The sequence below is a fragment of the Salvelinus fontinalis genome, chromosome 34 (genome assembly GCF_029448725.1).
Source record: "Salvelinus fontinalis isolate EN_2023a chromosome 34, ASM2944872v1, whole genome shotgun sequence".
Taxonomy (NCBI): Eukaryota; Metazoa; Chordata; class Actinopteri; order Salmoniformes; family Salmonidae; genus Salvelinus; species Salvelinus fontinalis.
This window is the reverse complement of record NC_074698.1, coordinates 24,999,930-25,015,589: the sequence shown is the minus strand read 5'-3', so window position 1 is coordinate 25,015,589 and position 15,660 is coordinate 24,999,930. Positions and strand designations below refer to the sequence as shown.

Below are 15,660 nucleotides of genomic sequence, written 5' to 3'. Positions count from 1 at the left end.
AAGTATGGGATTGTTGTCATAGTCATCGTTTTAGTTGATGCGGGGGAAAAAATAATCGCATGCCATAGCAAAATTGTTAAATTATTGGTTAGAATTGCTTGTCATATCCTACTTCAAACAAATTTCATTGTCACTGAGTAACACAATGGATGTTATTGAGACGGTTGTAACAGAGAGTGTTGAAGTACATGAAACTCCAACGTCGTCCAATTTGGATCCAGATAAATCGAAAGCAGGTCAGTGCAACTTGTCATCAGATTGCATTCATCGTTATTTGCGAGGAGCTCGATGAGTTTGTGGTTGATCACTGATATTTATCAGACTAAAAAAGTTTCTCAATAGGGCAAGTTTCTGTAAACACACGGGTTACGAGGAAAACACATGACAAATTAATAAACAACATTTAACAAAACATGTCATTTATTTGTATCATATTGTTTTTATATATACACATTTATCAACTTCCCTTCTCCAGAGTTTGTATGGACTTTACATGCCATATGGCAACTTGTCCAAACCCGCCTCGAAATGGACCAGGATTTTGTCCAGCCATTGTGCAAGAAAAATAAACTGTGGGAGACAGTGGCTGAGAGAGTGACTGCCAAGCTAAGGGCAGCTGGGAGCACAGATGTCACAGTCAAGGCCTATGAGTGTGATCTGAAGTGGCGTAACATGTTGGCCACATACAGGAAAAATGCTGAGAGGTCCAAGAGACTGGTGGCCCAGAGTGTCCACTGGGAGTTCTTCAAGGCCATGCATGAGGTCCTGGGGAAGAGTCGGGAGGAGATCGAGGCACAGCGCAGGTCCAAACTCAATGGGACCAAGCTGCCAGGAAGCAGTTTACCCCCATCCTCCCTACACCCTCCATGACAGCTGCCACCTTTGCTTCCAGGCCCCCCCAGGATGTCCTGCAGCTGTACATGGAGCTGCAGGAGAGGAAGATGAACATGTGGGCCCAGCAGAAGGCCCTAGAGGAGAGGAAGATAGAGGCCATCAATAATCTAGTCCGTGCAATCTCCAGTTTGTCTCACAGTCAAAACAACCGTTTCCAGCTGCCAGAGTAGCAGTACAGCACACCTGAGCAAAGGAGTTCTCACTGAACTAAAAACTTTGGGATTTTGTGTGATATATGGAAGCTTGTGCATAGAATGAAAGACTGCATCATGCAAATGTTTCTTAAGCGTTCAACCATTCAGCTACTTTGTGTTGTCATGATTTTTCATTGTATACGTTTTTATTATGCTGTAATAACACCAATGGACAAAGGAGTTCACTACAGGAATTCCCTGTAATACCTGTGAATGAGAAGAAGGCTACACAGGGCATATTGTACATAGATCTGCCATAGGATACAAATAATCCTACATATGTATAAAATACAAGATATTGCTGTGATACTCTTCCTTTTACACAGCATTTATATTGTATATTTTATTATCTCAATACAAACACAAAAATAATGATAAATCACTTTATGTACTTTCAGAATCCAACTCTTTGTACAGCAAATCTGCAATGGCTTCCCTTCTCCTCACACCCTCCTCATCACACTCCCCCTCTCCCTCCTGTGTCCCTGCCTCCCTCTCAACCTGTCCGTTTACCACTTTCCCCATGTCCAGAAATACATTGTGGAGTATGCAAGCAGTAAGGACAACTGCTTTGGCTCTTTCATAGTTCCCCATGTCCAAATACCTGAGCCTTTCAAATCTGGCTTTCAGGTCAGCCACAGCCTGGTCCAGGAGGTAAAAATGGGCTTCCAGGGACCTGTTGTAAAGATTTCCCCTGGGGCCACGACCCACTACGTACGGGGTCAATATCTGGGCAGAGGCTGGATATCCAACTCGAGCCACTAGGCAGGTCCCTGGGGGCATCATCTCAGGGAGCTGTTTGAGTTTGTCCCTCAGAGCACTGGCTCTATCCAAGTCTGATCCCTTGCTGATTCTGCAGTGTATCAACCTGCCTGTATGGTTACACACCAGCTCCAAGTTCAGCCAGGAGTCGGGATGTGCCTCCTTCTTCATCCTCTTTACCTCTGGCACCATGCTCTCCACATCCTGTTTGCCAATGGGCAGGCGGATGGGGATGCGGGTGTGCCCCAAGACTCCCAGGACCCTGGGGACGCCCTTCTCTTCCAAGCCCTTGGCTTTCCCCAGCAGGCTGGAGAGGGGGGGGAGGTTTTCAACAGCTTCAATGCCTGGAGGAGAGAAGGACCAGAAACAATCATGGGTGATGGAGTAAATAGTGTGTAAATTGTTTGAAGGTGAACATTTCAGGATATTATAATTCAGTGATATTCTACATCGGTGGGGAGGGGGGCTGCAGTGAGATCGCCCCCCCAAAAAAATTGTATAGGACAATATACAAACGTTTTTGAGAAAGATAATTGGAAAACATTTCTTGAGTAAATGTATTGATGCCTTTTCATTTTGAAATTAATTGAAGGTTATTTGTTGATGTAAAAATCTAAATTGACCGATTTTAAGGTTGTGTCATTTTGATTTGGGGTGGCAAGAAATTATTGGGGGGAAAATGGGGTCCCCAGAAATACTGGCGGATAAAATGGGATCCCTGCTGAAAAAGTTTGTGTAACACTTGTAATTGATCCACACTGAACAGCAGTCTACATACCAGTCGGCCATCTAATTTGTTGGTCCTCAAGTGTGTTCACACGCTCACAAAAGGAAAAGAAGATCCTATGAATGTTTCCTTTTTCCAGGCGAAAACTGGTAGACACAGAGCGATAGCTGAGGCGCTTGGAGAGGAGGGTGAGGGACAGGAGAACGGTGTGGGATAAGGATAAGCGGGCACGTCCTGCCATACGGCTCTGATTGTATCTTGAGTTTGAATTCTGGAGGAGATCCGTAATGTACTGAGAGATGAAAAGTAACATAAATCAGATCTGTGCACAGCAAATGAAGCAAATGGTGTCATCTCAAATCTGCATTAGTGTGGGGATGGAAAAATAGATTAAGCCACAACAATGAAGAAAAGTAGGCCTACTGAAGGCTACCTGAACTGCAGCGTTTTCCTCAGCATCAGTTAACTGTTGAGATTCAGACTCCTCTTCTACATCAGAAAGTGTTGTAAGTTCTGTTGTTGACCTAATTTGGTTTTGCTGTTGAGGTTCTTCCACCAGCTGAGACAGTTGAAGGTAGATTGGTCCAGGCTGGTCCTGGACCTTTGCTAGGAGGTCAGCTTCCAGAATTTCTTCCACTGCTCGGTCCAATCGTTGCTCCAGTTCGTCTTGAGAAAGAGGCTCCCATTCACGCTGCATCATTTCGAGCACAGCTCGACCAGCCGACTCAACATAATTATTATCCATGCGTGTGCGTGGTGCTGAGCGCAGTGGAAAAGGTTTGATAGAGGACCACCGAAACGGAAATGTATAAAACAGGGTAACTTATTATCACAGATACTGGTAACTAAACTAGCTAATTTAGTAACTTGGCTATTATTGCGTTATATCTAACTAGCTTGCTAATCCACTATGTCCTCCTCAGTTATTGTGTAGATTGCTAAAGTTAGATAACCGACACCTGAGATGCAAATAAATTAGATAGCTAAATATTTGTTCTGTCTAGCTAGCTAGCTCTCATCCATCCTGCTAAAAACAAAAAAATATAATCTTCTTCTTCTTTAAGGTTTTATGGCAGACTACACCTATTGGTGTATTGCCGCCATCTACTGTACGGGGTCGTCTTTCATATTATTGCAGTACGAACTATTGCGGTGGTGGAAACGTACTCAATTGTCATACTTGAGTAAAAGTAGAGATATCTTAATAGAAAATGACTAAAAGTGAAAGTCACCCAGTAAAATACTACAAAAGTATTTGGTTTTATATATACTTACGTATCAAAAGTAAATGGATTTGCTAAAATGTACTTAAGTATCACAAGTAAAAGTATCAATTATTTAAACTTCCTTATATTAAGAAAACCAGATGGCACAATTTTTATTGGCAGATAGCCAGAGGCACACTCCAACACTCAGACATAATTTACAAACGAATAATTTGTGTTTAGTGAGTCAGCCAGATCAGAGGCAGTAGGAATGACCAGGGATGTTCCCTTGATAAGTGTGTGAATTGGACCATTTTCCCATCAAAATGTAAAAAGGACTTTTGGGTGCCAGGGAAATTGTATGGAGTAAAAAGTACATTATATTTGATTTAGGAATGTAGCAAGGTAAAAGTTGCCAAAAATATAAATAGTACAGATCCCCCCCCCCCCAAAAAAAGAACTTAAGTAGCACTTTCAAGTATTTTTACTTAAGTACTTGACACCACTGGGTACGAAAACAAAGGCTATAGGTGCATGCTGCCACCTGTTTTGGCTGTATCAGCCCAAATAACTGCCAGTGCCCATCCCTACAGGCTCCGGGAAATATCTTCTTCTGCTGTAGCTAGCGTAATACAGTAAAAAAGGGCAAGACATCACCTTCTTTTGGCGGTAGTATAATACCCTATCATAAAATCCTGAACATTTCCTAATTTTACTGCTGAACAGATTTTATTTCACCATATGAATGACAAAGTGAATGGCACAAAAGCATTTCACAGAATAGTATGCATTAACGAAAGCAATAACAATACCACACAGGGGCTGACAAATGTATTGTTTTTATGTCAACAAAAGGACTTTGTGGTTGTCCTGTTTTTAAAAGAGCATGTTGGCAAACTATTTCCATCATGTTTTAAGAGAATGACAACCACAAGTCAGATTGTTGACTCTGAGACAGTAATTTGTAACTTTGTTTATCACAAAAGATGAGTGGACCACCGAAACGATAGAGGACCACCGAAAATATGCTAAATACCGTATTTACTGATGTTTAGTTAATTCACTCATTTAAATATAGTTGATGCAAAATGCCATGCTTGTTCAGCCAACACACCAAATTACAGGCTAGCTAGCCATCTAAACATTTTACCAAGGTCATTTATTAACAAATATTAAGGTAAATAATAAATTGGCTATTATTGTGTTATAGCTAACTCGCTAATCCACTTCATCCTCAATTGTGTAGATTAAAGTTATCTACCTGACCCTTTATCCAAATAAATGAGCTAGCTACATATTTTTTGACTAGCTCTCATCCAGCCTGCTACAAAAACATTATCCTGCTGTAGCTAGTTTAATAGATTAAGCAAGTGCAAGAGCTCACCTCTTTCTGGCTATAGTATAATACTACCATACAATCCTGGCAATTTCAAATTTCACTGAACTGATTTTATTTGACCATATGAATGACAAATACCAAGTAAAGTGAATGGCACAAAAGCATTTCAGAGTCCATTAACAATATACCACACAGGAGGTGACAAAGAAAACTTTTTTTTATGTCAACTCAAGACAATTACAGGTGCTGCTTGTTTCATAAAGTCCTGTTTTAAAAAGAGCTTGTTGGTGAACCATTTCCATCATATCTTAAAAAAAGGGCATGACAACCACCCCAGTCAGGTTGTTGAATCTAATTGAGACAGTTTACACCCATTTCCATTCAACACCAGTAATTTGTACCTTCATGCTTGTTTATCACAAGATTAGTGAGTCCTGTCTCTTTCCACTGAAGGTTTCCATTTACACTTCAGCTCCCCAAAAATAGGGGGTGGGGTGGTGTAATTTGGGGATAGGGGTCAAATTGGTACAGTTTTGTAGAGAATCAAGGGGGGGGGGGGGGGGGGGAATACACAGGAACTCCAGTGCAAAGATAAAGAAACAAGCAAACAAAAACCAGATAGTGGGGAAGCTTAATAAAAACTGACGATTGTAAATCTTCACACCATTCTGTGTGCAAGTACATGTGTTCTGCTATACATTTTATGTCATGGCATCAACATGTTTGTGTGTTTATTTCAGATCTTTTCATGCACATGTTATAAGCTAATAACAAACCCTTTGTTGCTCCACATATTACCACCCCAAGGAGTAATTAAAAAACGCTAAATTGTAATATTGATATTGAATAAAGAGAAACGCAATCAGCAAGAGGGCATTCTAAAAATGTAATAGCCACTCCCTTCTCAAATCCCCACCAAGCCAAAACACAGGCTACACCCTCCCCAAAAGACTAGTATGAATTAAATGAGGTATGATGCATTTTTCATTTTTTTCCCAACCCCCTTACTGACAGTGGCCTGACAAATTAGAAATGTTTGTTGAGGGATCTTGTGAGTGAATCTAAACATGCGTGAGCCTAGTTCAGGAATAACATGAAAATACTCCCCTCTGTGTGAGGGAATTCATGTTCTTCCTGCAAAGTTAAAGATCTCACAGGTACACTCGCATGTTACCCTAAAGCAGTCTGTAAAGCCGGCCTACCTAATCCAAAGCACCACCTCCCAGATCCCCCCCTCCCTGCCTGCTTCATTCCCTCACTGCACGGCCTGCTCATTGGCTGTGCTGCCAGAGTCCTGAGGCTTCATGACGTCAGGAAGCTCTGGGGGGCTGGAGAAGGGCTCAACCCTCAGCTGCTCAAATGCATCATCTGAAAGAGAGGGAGAGATTTGTTTGATAAGGAGAGAGTGAAGAGTATCAAAGGGAAACAGAGGAAGCAAGAGGCATTATTAGAGGGATAAACTTAGGGGTGCAAGGAAGTTCCAATTTGTTTCTGTTAAACTATCAAACAAACTATTTCACAGCCATTCTGACAGACGTATCTTGCAGCTCAAAATCAGAATAAAACAGAGTGAATGTTTTAAAACATGGGACAGATACTATGTAACAGAAAAATGAATACTCACCACCAAGACGGAATGCTAATCCAACAGTCCCTGGGGCCTGAGGTCTGGCTGTCTGATTTGTGAAACCACAGTCTCCAAGAGTCTTACTATCCTCCAGCAACATGTCATCCTGATACAAGAGAGATGTCAGAGCAGAGGGTAGATATGTAACACCACCATCAAGTTAACCATTTAATCAATATACATATACACACACACATATATATATGCATACACACAACACAAATGTGGTAGGAGAGAGAAAGAGAAGAACAGACTTTGGGGGATTGTTTGAGTTTAATAAAATGAACTTCCTCTTAGACTTGGGGAGTACCTGCATCAGAAGAAAATTATTTTATATATACAAATAGAATAAGTGACTCATTGGCCTGGCCATATCTTACTCCCCCACTTTGTAATTGTCCTCCACAAGGGGTATGCACTGTATATACCTTGTACAGCCTCTGTTCCTCCGGTGCCCTCTTTAGGATACCCTCCACTATGCGCTTCAGCTCGTAGACCGTAGTTGACTCTTTGGCATCAGTGAAGATGGTTGTCTTGTGACGCCGGATCATCAGAAACACATCCTAAGACAACAGCAAGTTAGGGAGATAAGACAAAATAAAAACAAGTTTCCCAAACTTTTAGTACCAGGGACCACTATGCCGTTGCTCTCTGTTTGTTAGCTAACTAACAGACCAGTGAACAATAAGAAACACTGGAATAAGACTGAAACGTGCTGCAGCCCTTGACATTTCATTCATTGTCTAGTAGTCAATGGCCTATGATTTGTATATGCTGAAGCCTTTCTTGAACCAATGTAACTGTTTGATGTTAAAACATCTCAGTAGAGGAGAAAACTGAGCAAACAGCAGCCAAATCTGCCACCATAGGCTTCAGCCGGGTGACAGCCCCACATGTGCTCGTTCATCATTAGAAGTGCTAGAGAGCCATCTTTCTAATTAAAGGCCTCAAGCCTGGGCCGGACCCAATAATGTCGACAACATGTAGGGCTGGAGGATAGTGGGTAAAGTACAGTTAAATTATGGGTTTCAATATTTGGGAGAAACAGGGTTTCATCATTTAAGGTTGGGGGATCATGCAAAGTAAATTGGTTAAGACCGCACCACGATCTGTAAATCCCAGTTCCACCCATGTTTGAAAAGACTTGGCTTAACTCGAAGAGGAAAATACTACATTTCTGTTGACTGACAAAATGGCAAACTGACGGTTGACTATGAGCACATTTTACCTAAACTTGCCACCAGTTACTTAATAGCTAGTTGATGAACATTGACTGGTTAACATTGTCTTCCAAAGCTAGTAGCTAGCTAACTGTTAGCTAGCTACATAACGATGCTGGATACAAAATGTCCAAATGACTTTAGTTACCAAGCTGGCAACTGTATAACGTTAGCTTGCTAACTAATTAAATGGCAAATGGAATGTTTGTGTAGCTACCTAGTCAGCAAAAAATAGCTAGGTAATATTGCATTACTTGTTCAGTTAGCTAACAGTAGTACATGCCAGCCAACGTTAGCTAGCTAGCCCATTCCCTCAATGCTTCACTGACGTGTGGTAATGTACGCTTGACACCAAACGAATAGCAAGCCATCTGGGCAGTAGCTACCTAGTTAGCTAACGTAACCTAGTTTCTATGGACATGGAAAGTATGTTAGTGTCACCAAGGCTAGATAACTAGCTAAATGAGGCAGATCTAGGATAAGTTAGTTTCCTTTCTTTTTAACAAGTCAGACAGTGAACGTTTAGCTAGAATTAGCTCGTCAAGTTAGACTAAAACAAAACGCTGATTGCAGTTAAACAGCTACTGTTGACTTGCTAGTTACCGTTAGCTTAATATGCTGCGAAACAAAAGGAGTCCATATCAAGCGTTTCCCAACCATGTCTTAATGGAGGGAATTAACGGTTTCTACATGTCAACGTTTACTTTATCATAGTAGCAAATCGCCATAAGAATGTCAAGTCACAGTTTTAAAATAGATTATTTATCTCTTCCTCACTCACCATTTCTCTCGGTCGGTTGCGCCTCCGCTATCCCACGCTGCACTGCGAGAATCACAAAACGCTCTCATCCAACAGTGGTGTTTAACACCAGAGATACTTTTGATGAGCTAGGAAACACCATTGAAATCGTATTAACAACCATTGTGTACGTTGCCCATGCTACGTCAATGGACAGCGCGGTGCCTTCTGGGTGATTCTTGGACAAGGAGAGCTCTCCTTCAAGGAGTGAATGGGAGTCAATTGGCCGCTAACTAAAAACTCAACATTAGCTTGCATTTTGTCAAGAAGTACAACATTACAAATATTTTCCGATATGTGCGATAATTAACTTAATATCTGTAATGTGTACCTTTTTCTCTACTCATACCGACTTTGGGAAGGGATTTCGTGACGATTATTTTAGCAACAGCGTGACGAAGCAAGACAACGTCAACGCGATTGGTCAACAGTCTGCTGGGTGGGTCGTTATACGTGCCTCATTCATTGCACAATAGGATTCCAATCTCCTTTCTCTAATATCTTTGATCATACCCATACCACAGCGGAGGGTATTCAGAGAACTAGTAATGGTGTATTTTTGTAGGCATCAACTCACTCCACAGGCGGCAGAAGGGGTAACCATCTTTGCGAACTCCACCATGGTTCGTTAGCCAAAGCCTATGGGAAAATGAATGGCGGTTTTGAATAAACGCCGATAATAAGGTCTGTGGTTAACACTTGTTTAGGAAATCTAACGTTTTGTTCTATGAGATCATCTTCATCAGTTTACGTCACTTTCTGTGAATTTATGAAGAATAAAGCACAAGGCTTCATAATTCATAAAGGTCATGTTAACTGACTGTTATCTCATACTACAAAATATACAAGACCTCCTCAGACCTTATTTTCAGCAGTTATTCCAAACCCCTATTATTTCCCCAACTAGAGGTAACTCATTACCGGGTTTTAGAACTACAAGTTGGCGAGATGTTCACCATTTAAGAACCAAAACAAGAGTTTATTGGTAAATATTCAGGCAAATTCTATTGGAAAATGGAGGTAAATTCAGTTTAATTTAAAAAACGCTTTGCAACAGAATCGGCGGACTGAATACACCCCAGCTGTCCGAATGGCTGCCTGTGCAGTGAAGTGAAAACTCGAGCTTTGTTTTGAGAATATTTCATAATTGTACATTTTGTTAAACTCCAACACCGGCATTACATTTACATTTAAGTCATTTAGCAGACGCTCTTATCCAGAGCGACTTACAAATTGGGCATGCTCTACAATCAAGGGACGCATAATAAATGCATGCTTCATAATGTAAGTATCTTTGTATAAACAAATGCATTTTTTTGATTGTTCAGTCTCTTATTCAAGGCATAAAAAAACATTCCTTCAATAATCCTGCGTTCATATTCAATTGGGGAAGGTATTATTTACCAGTTGTGAAGTCGTAAATACCAGTTAGATACATTCACAAGCTTTGAACTCACCGATTGGCTAATGGCCAACAAACTGTCAACCTTAAACAAAGTACAGCTATCATGATTGTAAACAAATAAGTGTTCAAAAACAATAACAAGATTGCTTTTTATAAATAATATTTTGTTGCATTTAACTGCCGAAAATGCTGTTATGGAAGTAATTTCCTTAGTATGTGACGTCAGAGGTCAGCATGGGGGAGAAGTCAGAGCTCAGGGATGATAGATAAGTTTCCTAATACTAATTACCAGTTGGAGGAGATTTAAGTGGATTTTTCCAAGATCAGGTAAGGTGAAAATATCTACAGTATATGCTACAATAATGTAAGGTGAAAATGTCTATACTATAATAACGCATGTTTGAATTCATTTACTGCAAGAAAAAAAAAGTTTACAGTAAAATAAAGAAATTGCTTTTAGGATAAGCTTATCACTATTCCATCATCTATGCTGCTATGCATGATGTTTTGAATTGATCCAGTTGGTTCATAAACTCCTACTATCATCCTCCTGTGTAACAATCATGACCCAGTACACCAGCCAAACACAACCATAAAACACAAGTGTTTCTAATGAAAATTATAAAATAAAAACTACACCCCGATAGAGCGCTCATCCAATCAATTATTCAGTTTTCCATGGCATGATGTTCTTCAGAGGATCGCTCACTGTTGGTGTTACGGTTGTTGTTGGGGTTACCGCCCGTGTTACCGTCCGTGCTACCGTCGGGGTTACCGTCCGTGTTACTGTTGGGGGTTACCGTCGGGGTGACCGTCCGTGCTACCGTCGGGGTGACCGTCCGTGCTACCGTCGGGGTGACCGGCCGTGCTACCGTCGGGGTGACCGGCCGTGCTACCGTCGGGGTGACCGGCCGTGCTACCGTCGGGGTGACCGGCCGTGCTACCGTCGGGGTGACCGGCCGTGCTACCGTCGGGGTGACCGGCCGTGCTACCGTCCGGGTGACCGGCCGTGCTACCGTCCGGGTGACCGTCCGGGTGACCGTCCGTGCTACCGTCCGGGTGACCGTCCGTGCTACCGTCCGGGTGACCGTCCGTGCTACCGTCCGGGTGACCGTCCGTGCTACCGTCCGGGTGACCGTCCGTGCGACTGTCCGGGTGACCGTCCGTGCGACTGTCCGGGTGACCGTCCGTGCGACTGTCCGGGTGACCGTCCGTGCGACTGTCCGGGTGACCGTCCGTGCGACTGTGCGGGTGACCGTCCGTGCGACTGTCCGGGTGACCATATGTGTTACCGTCAGTGTTGTTGTTACTCTCGATGTTGCTCCTTAAAAAGGAGACCCTTGTAACAGTGCTCTTTCCAGCTGTTTCCTTTCCAGATTCAATGCCAACCATGTCTGTAATAACAGAAAAACACAATATGATCAACAAATTACAATTGTTAGTAACATAACATAAGACAATTACAATTTAGAACAGTTAACACACTAAATACTCACTTGAACAATAGATATGTAGACAAAGTTATTCTCAAACCTCTTTAGGAAAATGAACAGCTGGTGCCCAATCTCTAATATTAAGTAAGTCTCGAGGTTCTGCTCGCCTGAGTTATGCCTCACGATAAACTGTAGACCATACTATTTACCAAGAGTGTTTACCTGTATAATACATATTGTATTACCTCAACTACCTTGTACCCCTGCACATTGATTCAGGACTTGTACTCCTTATAAACAGCATCGTTATTGTTTTTAATCGCATTACAATTTCCATTTTTACTTAGTTAGCATTGGCTCACAAAACTGCCTCTAAATTCCTTCATACTAGACACAGAGACATACAAATGATATCCAGAAGTTCATCTGACGCAGAAGTTCCCAAAACCCTGAAGTATCCCTTTAACCATCACCACAGTGTGTGATATGTCGTATTGTACAGGGATTGCGCTCACCTTGCGGATCAGTGTCATGCCCACCCTCTTGATTTGACTGAATTGCAAAGGAACTCTCTCTGAGCTCTGCAGGACTGAACTGTAGGAAATATAAAAAGGACAGGCAGAAACACACCCATTCAATTGAAATGCAATCCATTATGTTAAGCTATAACTACAGAGTAAACTTACAGACAGATCCCTGGGGGTGGTGACCGGCTGTGGTCCTTTGCAGCACAGCAGAAAGAAAGGTCTCTGCTTGGTCTTGGGGTGCTCCTTAAAACACAGGCTGAACACCTTTGCAGGAAGGCAGACATCCCAGTTGTCTGGATGGTCCTTCACAAGATCAGACACCATCCTGTTGGGGTGAAGGCCACCATGGTCAAAGTTGAGTATGAAATTAAAAACCATATAAAGGAATGAGTCTAAAACACAAACCTGCTGATCAGGGTCTGTGTGGCCAGATCCAGTGATCCAACTTGCCGATGACGGTATAAGAGAGAGAACCCCCTCAGCTTCAGATGACTGTTTAAGGCAAGGTTGATCTAAAACATGAATAAATGTAAAAACACCTCATACGATTGTCTAATGAACCACTCTGGACCTATTGACCGCTAGTGCATATATGAACCAACCTCAAGATTGTTGCAAGGTATGTGTAACAGTAAGTATGTGACAAAAATATATTTGGCCTCACCTTACTGGTAAACTTCCTCTTCAGTCGAACAAGGATTCCAAAAGGGAAGCCAAAGTGAGAGATGACTTCAGCTACATGCTGTGCTACCTCAGTAGAGCTACAACCTCTCAGGGGGAAGGCCTCCACCCATTTGGAGTAGAAGTCTGTCAAGGTCAGAACGTACTGGTGTCCGTTCGGTGTTAGGGGCAGTGGCCCTCTAATGTCCATACCCAGCCACTCCCATGCCTCTGTGATCTGGGTGAGAATGGGAGACAATGTATAGTACTGTTTTAATGACAATCTTATTGGTTTTCGATCCAGAGTGAGACATACTGGAAAAAAACAGACCAATGAATCAATGATCAACTTGGAGGATCTATCCCTAACCCTGTATTAGAGACTGAATGTTTACACATCATTCATTACCTCTATTATGTGCTTGAGGGGTGGAAGTTGGAACTCCAGGTTCTCACATGCCACCTGAAAATAAAGTGCATTGTTTATCAAATTCTTAGCATAAGCTATTGGTATATAGCATAAGATACAGGTTATTCCAGTGAGAAAACAACTTACCTTCGGGGCAACATCATCTTTGAATCCCCAGCGAATACTCTGCAAAGATCAATATGAGGAAAATTGTATTAAATGTCTACATAATGCAAAACCCCAGTAAATAATCCCTGTATATCTGGCAAAGCAACAGTCCAATCAGACCACCTAGAGCCACTCACGTGTGGTAGACAGTAATCACTGTGGAAGAAACCTGGGAGGGATTCAGCCATTTGGATTTCTTCATCTACATGGATATACCAACTTGAAGAGGTAACTTTTTCTGGAGCTCTGATCCGTCAAAATAGAAGTTGACAATTGAAAAAGCAAGAACTAGAACACAGGTAGAAACCATACTGCTCTACAGTGACGTTGTGCATTCCAAAAAGAGCTAATTTAACTTTCACTTAAATTCACAAGGTTATTTACTTAGTATTGTCTTTAGCCAGCTTGCTTGTCTCTGATGTGATGGTGGGGCTTGGTGCTGTGACCGGTTCAGCCACTGTAACAGCAGGGGCAGCAGTATACTTCTCTGGCAACCCATCACTCTGCATGCCAAAAACAAAGATAATAACCACCATTACTGCGAGGACGCATGTACTTTAAATGTACCTTGTGTAGGCTATGAATGTACATATCAATGCTTCACTTACCAAGTGAAAACAGCTGAGTTACATCAAATGCAATACCAAGATGGACAGTAATGTGCAATGTGTGATGCCAAATACAGCCAAGGAGTTATTAGCCTCTTCCAGTGCCTTACCCTGGCTCTTCTACTCTGTGGGTGGATGGATGCCTGTAGAAGGAACACATTTAATTTAAATCACACGATAAAATATCTAGCTATCATAACCCGTATTATTTGTGTAGTTAGTTCTGACATTGGGATGCATCTCGCTAGATAATTTTTTTGTTTCAGTGTACCTTCTTCTTTTGAAAGTTCTCTGGGAAGTCAAAAATGGTCGGGACTGCGTCTGGCGTGAGACGTTGACGTTTGTCCATCCGGCAAATGTACTTGTCTTCAAAGTGAATGGAGCACACGCGGTGGTGGTGTTGCGGATTCCAGTCTTTCCACTTCATATTAATAATCCATCGCTTGCGTCTTTCAGGGTCATTTTTGGGGAAACTTACCAGAAACATTAATACACCAGCAAATTGGTATCACAAAAGTATCAAATGATGAATTTTAAATCCATAAATGATTTATGTAGATTTATAAGAGAACAGTATCGCAACAGAACATATAATCTAGCTAATGAAGCTTTTTTTGTCATAGGTTTTCTCCTGCACACTAACGTTATTTGTACTAGCTAACTATAACTTTTACTTTAGCTAACAATACCAGAGCTAGCTACTGTACCCCGTAGTATGCATCACAGTTATGACCAAATACTTGTTACTGTTTTAATTACGTTGGTAACCAGTTTATAATATCAATAAGGCACCTCTGGGGTATGTGGTATATTGCCAAAATACCACGGCTAATAGCGTTAACGTGTGTCTCGAGTAAGACGGTAAAACGTACCTAAAAAATCCTACATCAGCTTTGGGACCGCGATTTTTGCAGTTGTATGCTGAACACAGTGTTGGCATTTTTGTCGCTGTGTGAAACGAACAAATATAAAATACGAGCCACAACTAGCTAGCTAAACGTTCTCAGAGGTGATGATGCCGCCGGATGTTAATGTTTTTTACACGGGTTGTTCTTCTTCGTGTAGTTGTCTGGCAGACTACACGCTTTGTTGCGTATTGCTGCCTTTCACAGGTCGGAGTGTGAATTGCAAATGTTCTTCACAAAATGGGAAAATATAAAATGCACCATCTACGTCTACATAAACGCCACTATTCACGGTTGCCAGGTATTCAAAACCCGCACACAGCACACAACTAGCCCAACATGTTTTTTTCTGCAGCAAGGGGAGTTGCCACATTTAGCCCCAAAAACTTTTGCGTAACATTATCGAGCAATTTTTAAAATTTATTTTACCTTTATTTAACTAGGCAAGTCAGTTAAGAACAAATTCTTAATTTCAATGACGGCCTAGGAACCTTGGGTTAACTGCATGTTCAGGGGCAGAACGACAGATTTGTACCTTGTTGGCTCGGGGATTTGAACTTGCAACCTTTCGGTTAATAGTCCAATGCTCTAAGAAGAACAATTCGGGTTGCCATCAAAAATTCTTGAGATCTAAAGTGACTAATAAAGGAATTTAAATATCGCAAGAGAAATTATAATTCCCCCTCATTAAAATCGACAGATAAATCGTCATAAATTGATGGAAAATTAACTAATTTGACTGCTATGATTAAACCATACGGCCCGGGGAGGCAGGCTA

General features: G+C 41.7%; 3 protein-coding genes across 4 annotated transcripts; all 3 read right to left on the bottom strand.

Moving 5' to 3' along the window:
- Positions 1–402: 402 nt before the first annotated feature.
- On the bottom strand, positions 403–3,688 carry LOC129833582 (uncharacterized). Its single transcript, XM_055898278.1, has 3 exons — positions 3,011–3,688; positions 2,629–2,869; positions 403–2,194 (listed from the first exon to the last, which is right to left on the bottom strand). The coding sequence occupies exons 1-3, from the start codon at positions 3,320–3,322 to the stop codon at positions 1,473–1,475; spliced, it is 1,275 nt and encodes a 424-aa protein (XP_055754253.1). The 5' UTR covers positions 3,323–3,688; the 3' UTR covers positions 403–1,472.
- A 1,632-nt stretch (positions 3,689–5,320) lies between these two features.
- On the bottom strand, positions 5,321–9,482 carry LOC129833584 (elongin-B). Its single transcript, XM_055898279.1, has 4 exons — positions 8,750–9,482; positions 7,177–7,311; positions 6,746–6,854; positions 5,321–6,489 (listed from the first exon to the last, which is right to left on the bottom strand). The coding sequence occupies exons 1-4, from the start codon at positions 8,750–8,752 to the stop codon at positions 6,377–6,379; spliced, it is 360 nt and encodes a 119-aa protein (XP_055754254.1). The 5' UTR covers positions 8,753–9,482; the 3' UTR covers positions 5,321–6,376.
- Positions 9,483–9,779: 297 nt separating this feature from the next.
- LOC129833581 (uncharacterized) lies at positions 9,780–15,032 on the bottom strand. Of its 2 annotated transcripts, XM_055898276.1 has the most exons (12): positions 14,850–15,032; positions 14,249–14,450; positions 14,088–14,120; positions 13,754–13,872; positions 13,507–13,615; positions 13,349–13,387; positions 13,202–13,255; positions 12,797–13,030; positions 12,538–12,644; positions 12,292–12,457; positions 12,121–12,199; positions 9,780–11,566 (listed from the first exon to the last, which is right to left on the bottom strand). In XM_055898276.1, exons 1-12 carry the CDS (start codon positions 14,915–14,917, stop codon positions 10,956–10,958), a joined length of 1,821 nt encoding a protein of 606 aa, XP_055754251.1. In that variant the 5' UTR covers positions 14,918–15,032; the 3' UTR covers positions 9,780–10,955. The 2 variants fall into 2 exon arrangements, with proteins under 2 accessions (XP_055754251.1, XP_055754252.1); XM_055898277.1 differs by lacking the exons at positions 14,088–14,120; positions 14,249–14,450; positions 14,850–15,032 and adding an exon at positions 13,978–14,081.
- Positions 15,033–15,660: the final 628 nt, after the last annotated feature.

What these genes read in the sequence shown, in the direction of transcription:
- LOC129833582 (XM_055898278.1), bottom strand. Translation starts at nt 3,322, where the DNA reads ATGGATAATAATTATGTTGAGTCGGCTGGTCGAGCTGTGCTCGAAATG. An exon ending in AGGAAAACGCTGCAGTTCAG is followed by an intron (nt 2,870 to 3,010) that starts GTAGCCTTCAGT and finishes TTCATCTCTCAG; the next exon opens with TACATTACGGATCTCCTCCA. An exon ending in ACAAATTAGATGGCCGACTG is followed by an intron (nt 2,195 to 2,628) that starts GTATGTAGACTG and finishes TCTCTCCTCCAG; the next exon opens with GCATTGAAGCTGTTGAAAAC.
- LOC129833584 (XM_055898279.1), bottom strand. An exon ending in AGGAACAGAGGCTGTACAAG is followed by an intron (nt 6,855 to 7,176) that starts GTATATACAGTG and finishes CTCTTGTATCAG; the next exon opens with GATGACATGTTGCTGGAGGA. An exon ending in ATTAGCATTCCGTCTTGGTG is followed by an intron (nt 6,490 to 6,745) that starts GTGAGTATTCAT and finishes CCTCTCTTTCAG; the next exon opens with ATGATGCATTTGAGCAGCTG.
- LOC129833581 (XM_055898276.1), bottom strand. Translation starts at nt 14,917, where the DNA reads ATGCCAACACTGTGTTCAGCATACAACTGCAAAAATCGCGGTCCCAAA. An exon ending in AAGATGATGTTGCCCCGAAG is followed by an intron (nt 13,256 to 13,348) that starts GTAAGTTGTTTT and finishes CTTTATTTTCAG; the next exon opens with GTGGCATGTGAGAACCTGGA. An exon ending in CCACCCCCAGGGATCTGTCT is followed by an intron (nt 12,200 to 12,291) that starts GTAAGTTTACTC and finishes TATTTCCTACAG; the next exon opens with TTCAGTCCTGCAGAGCTCAG.